The sequence below is a fragment of the Tachyglossus aculeatus genome, unplaced genomic scaffold (genome assembly GCF_015852505.1).
Source record: "Tachyglossus aculeatus isolate mTacAcu1 unplaced genomic scaffold, mTacAcu1.pri SUPER_30, whole genome shotgun sequence".
NCBI lineage: Eukaryota > Metazoa > Chordata > Mammalia > Monotremata > Tachyglossidae > Tachyglossus > Tachyglossus aculeatus.
In genome coordinates, this window is record NW_024044837.1 from 5,393,936 (window position 1) to 5,397,688 (window position 3,753).

The 3,753-nt window shown below is 56.1% G+C and overlaps 1 protein-coding gene across 1 annotated transcript; it reads right to left on the reverse strand.

The window, feature by feature from the left end:
• Positions 1-1,863: 1,863 nt before the first annotated feature.
• On the reverse strand, positions 1,864-3,180 carry LOC119921816. Its single transcript, XM_038741842.1, has 3 exons — positions 2,961-3,180; positions 2,610-2,686; positions 1,864-2,199 (listed from the first exon to the last, which is right to left on the reverse strand). The coding sequence occupies exons 1-3, from the start codon at positions 3,178-3,180 to the stop codon at positions 1,864-1,866; spliced, it is 633 nt and encodes a 210-aa protein (XP_038597770.1).
• Between the last annotated feature and the right edge of the window lie 573 nt (positions 3,181-3,753).

The following is a 3,753-nucleotide window of genomic DNA, read 5'->3' on the forward strand; positions in this document are numbered from 1 at the left end:
CCCCTTGTGAATGTTCTCGGTTGCCCTCGGACTCCCCATCAGGGGGAAAACCCCTGCTTCTGGCCCCATTTCCTCTCATCTTATGACATAACTCTCTCCATCCCTTCTCGCCTCCGTAACTTCCCTCTTCAACCGCTCACTCTCCACTGGTTCCTTCCCTTCTGCCTTCATACATGCCCACGTCTCTCCCATCCGAAAAAAAATCCTCCTCTCTTGACCCCACCTCACCTTATAGTTATCCCCCTAACTCCCTCCTACCATTCCTTGCCAAACTTCTTGAACGAGTCGTCTACACGCGCTGCCTCGAATTCCTCAATGAAAACTCTCTTTGCGACCCCCTCCAATCTGGCTTCCGTCCCCTACATTCCCCCTGTGAGTGTTCTCGGTTGCTCTCCGACTCCCCAGCAGGCGGACGTCCCCTGGAATGAAGCCTTCTTGGGCGTTGATAGTGATTGTGACACTGTTCGTACTGTGTCATGGCTCCTGGAGAAGGGAAAAGTACGGAGTAAGTAGCAGATGAAAGGAAAGGCACGGGTGTTTCGAGACTCGGAGATGCTGAAAAGAGAGAGGGTTAGGGAAAGCCTAGACGTCCGATCTCTCGTTTTAGCAATCCAAGGTTATTTGTCAATGGGTCGTTCCACTCTTCCTGCATCGTCATTGGGTTCAGTATGATTTCAGTGCTTCTCTTTTTCAGCCCTGGCTACTGCAGTGTGCGTGCACTATAGTGTGTGGGTGATGTGGGGTGGAGCATGAGGGCAGAGGAATTGAGATTGGATAGGAATCGGGTAGTTTAAGGGCCGTGAGGCACCTCTGTGAGGATCTTGAAGTCCCCAGGTATCAATGTAAGGCTGCAGAAAGGAGGAATGGGAGAAAGGGATCGAAATGGTTTCCAAAAAGGTTTGAGGTGGGACGTGCCCTTCCATTGAGTGCTGGGCATATTCATTAGTACTGTCACCCAACCAGTAGTCATGGCCACCTAGGCCTGCTGCTCCTGGGGTCCGTGCCGGAATGATCTATCTTGTTCTCTCGGTTACCACGCGGCCGGGGTCCGGGTCTTGAGGGCTGGAGAGAAGAGAGGGGCAGAGGCGAGCTTCCCACAGGACTCCAACGTGCTCGGGGGCCAGATCCTATTCCCCACGCCCACCTGGGTGACCTCTCGGAAGAAGGAGAGGAAGCAAGCCCCCGAGGAGGGCAGGGTGGACTTCTTCCCACTGTTGGAATCCAAAGCAGCTGGGGCGGGGAGAAGTGGCTGAATTGGGGCTGGGATTAGGGTTCCCATCTGAGTGCAGAAGGGGAAGGGGATGGAGGCTAGAGGTCTGTTCCTGCTATGTTGCCTGACGTCTGACATGAGAGGCGGAGGTCTCGGTGCAGCGCGTGAACGAGCCAGCAACTCTCTCGACGTCTCCACCCCTCCTCCCCCTCCTCTGATTCTCTTGTCCTGGAACGGTCGCAGGCCGGTGATTCTGCCCTCATTGCCGTTCAGCTGAAAATGCTCACTAATCTCGCAAGGCCAAGCAGACAGAGGATTGTTGGGGATGGTGGGCTCTACCCGGGAGAACAACCAGTACGGTCCTGGTACGTGACGCCCACCGCCCTCCGTATAGGGGCTGGGCGTAGCCGTGCCCTTTTACGAAGGGAAGGAACACCACTGCTGGTCTTTTGGATATAAGGATGCACTTCTCAAAAGAAACCAAGGCTGAGAGGTTGGAGATGGGTGGTTGGAATTGAGGGCGAATAGGCACTTAGCGCTCTGAGTGGTGACTAGCTCAACGCCCCTGGGAGACCAACAATGAAGGTGGACATCTCAAGGCCTCACCAGGCCGGACCACCCGCTGGGGGCAACTGAAGGACGTGAAGGAGTCTTCAGTAGTCCCAGCACAGGCGGCGACGAGACCTCGGTCGGACCGAGGCACTTCGGGGAATCCGCAGGCGCCGCAACTTGTGGCTGGAGATAGATCGGGGAGAGGAGACCACAGGCATGAGGCGGAAGTCCTCACTGTCTGTCAGTGGATTGGACCTGGCCCTGAACTGCACTGAGAGGGAGGAGAGGCAGGGATTGGTCTCCCGGTCTGACTTCAGGACGGAGCCATCCAACCAGTTCAGTGTCGAGACCTCCAGCCCTGACCGCTGGGAGCCAAAGAATCTCTGGAAGGCCATCTCCGGGTCATTCACGGTGATGGCTTCACCGTCTGGCAGAACCTGGAGGAAGAGAGGGCAGAAGACGTTGTCACTACAAAAGAGAAAGCAAACGCTTCTTCTTTCAGTACTAGCCAGATCCCCTACGGAAGTACTTTTAGACGCTCCTGAAAGAACCAAGGGGCAGAAAGTTCTTCTGACAAGATTTCACCCAAAACCCTTTTCTTAGGAAAAGATACGGTTACCCAGTATCGGTACGGGAAAACGTAGCCCAGATGACGTTCCGGCGACTGCTTTAAAAAAAAAAAAAGATTTATTCTTATAAAGCGCTATGGGCATCTCGCGGGACTCTACAGCCCTCCCCCCTTTTAATCCTAACCCCTCTTTTCTAGCTAAGTCACGTGACCTCCGGAAATTCAGCTACCGTGCCAATCCGCCAAACCGAGGGGCAACCCCATGGAAAAAGTACTCACCTGGAATGGCACTGGGCTTCTGATGGACGGGGTGGAGCCAGTCTTCTTGGAAGAGGGGGTCACGAGGCTCTTGCCATCTGAAGGTAAACAAACACACATAATGAGGCTGGGTGGCAGGGAGAGAGACAAGACTTCCCCACCTCAAACTGCATGAGCATTCAAGACATGGCAGGTTCCCATAGGAGTGGAGTGTCGGAGAGGCATTCTGGAGGCATTCTGGAGGTTACGCAGACACGTCAAGAAGAAAGTGGTCGGCTTCACGGCAAGGAGTGGGTTGGCAGGACAGGACTCTGGGAAGAAGCGGGAAACGAAAGGATGCGAGGGAGGAAAAGAGAAAGGCGGAGGACTTACCTGCAGCCAGCGGAGAGACCTGGACACAGCGACGCTTGGCAGCCTGGGTGGCGTCCTCATCGCAGCTGGGACGAACGGGCAACGAACGGGCCCGATCTCTCTCTAGTCCGGGGGAGGGCCCTGGGCCCAGTTTCCGTTTCTTCTGGATCCCAGTAGAGAGGACCCCACCCAGTGAAAGCGAACCCATGCCCTCCTGAGAGGGGCTGTCGAGTGAGGCCATGCCGGAGAGCCCTCGGTCTGGGGACCCCCGTCCCGTCGTCTCCCTGCTTCCAGGGGGCCGATCCTCCTTCTCACCGCTCGGTGCAGAACTGGGTAGGGGGCTAGCGGGGCCAGGCATCCTGCAGCCGGGAGGGAGCGAGATCCCAGCGAACGGCGAGGCAGTCTGCCGGCAGCGTCGTATCCCCTCTGCTGATGTGACGTCTGGACCAGGCAAGGGCGAGCGAGGGAGACTGCGACCTTTAAATACGATGTCACTGTGGATTCCTCGGATCAGCGTTTCCCCCACCTTCCATGAAATCGCCCCACGCCCTGGGCGGCCGGAGACTGATGCGAGGAAGCGTGAACTCCGCGGATTTCCAGAAGCGGGAGAAGAGGGAGGTGTGAAACCAGGCACCAAAGCGAAGAGTCAGAGAGACTAGGTGACATCGTCATGGGGGATTGGTCCTGAGCGCCTACAGGAGGGAAGTGCTTGAAAGGGGAAATCGGAAGCAAGACGGACTCCTTCCTACTTAGGACCGATTGTGTCTGCTCTGTCGAGACCAAACTGGTAGAAATATGATGGTCCCTCGACTTG

What these genes read in the sequence shown, in the direction of transcription:
- LOC119921816 (XM_038741842.1), bottom strand. Translation starts at nt 3,180, where the DNA reads ATGGCCTCACTCGACAGCCCCTCTCAGGAGGGCATGGGTTCGCTTTCA. An exon ending in GGTCTCTCCGCTGGCTGCAG is followed by an intron (nt 2,687 to 2,960) that starts GTAAGTCCTCCG and finishes GTTTACCTTCAG; the next exon opens with ATGGCAAGAGCCTCGTGACC. An exon ending in GAAGCCCAGTGCCATTCCAG is followed by an intron (nt 2,200 to 2,609) that starts GTGAGTACTTTT and finishes CTCTTCCTCCAG; the next exon opens with GTTCTGCCAGACGGTGAAGC.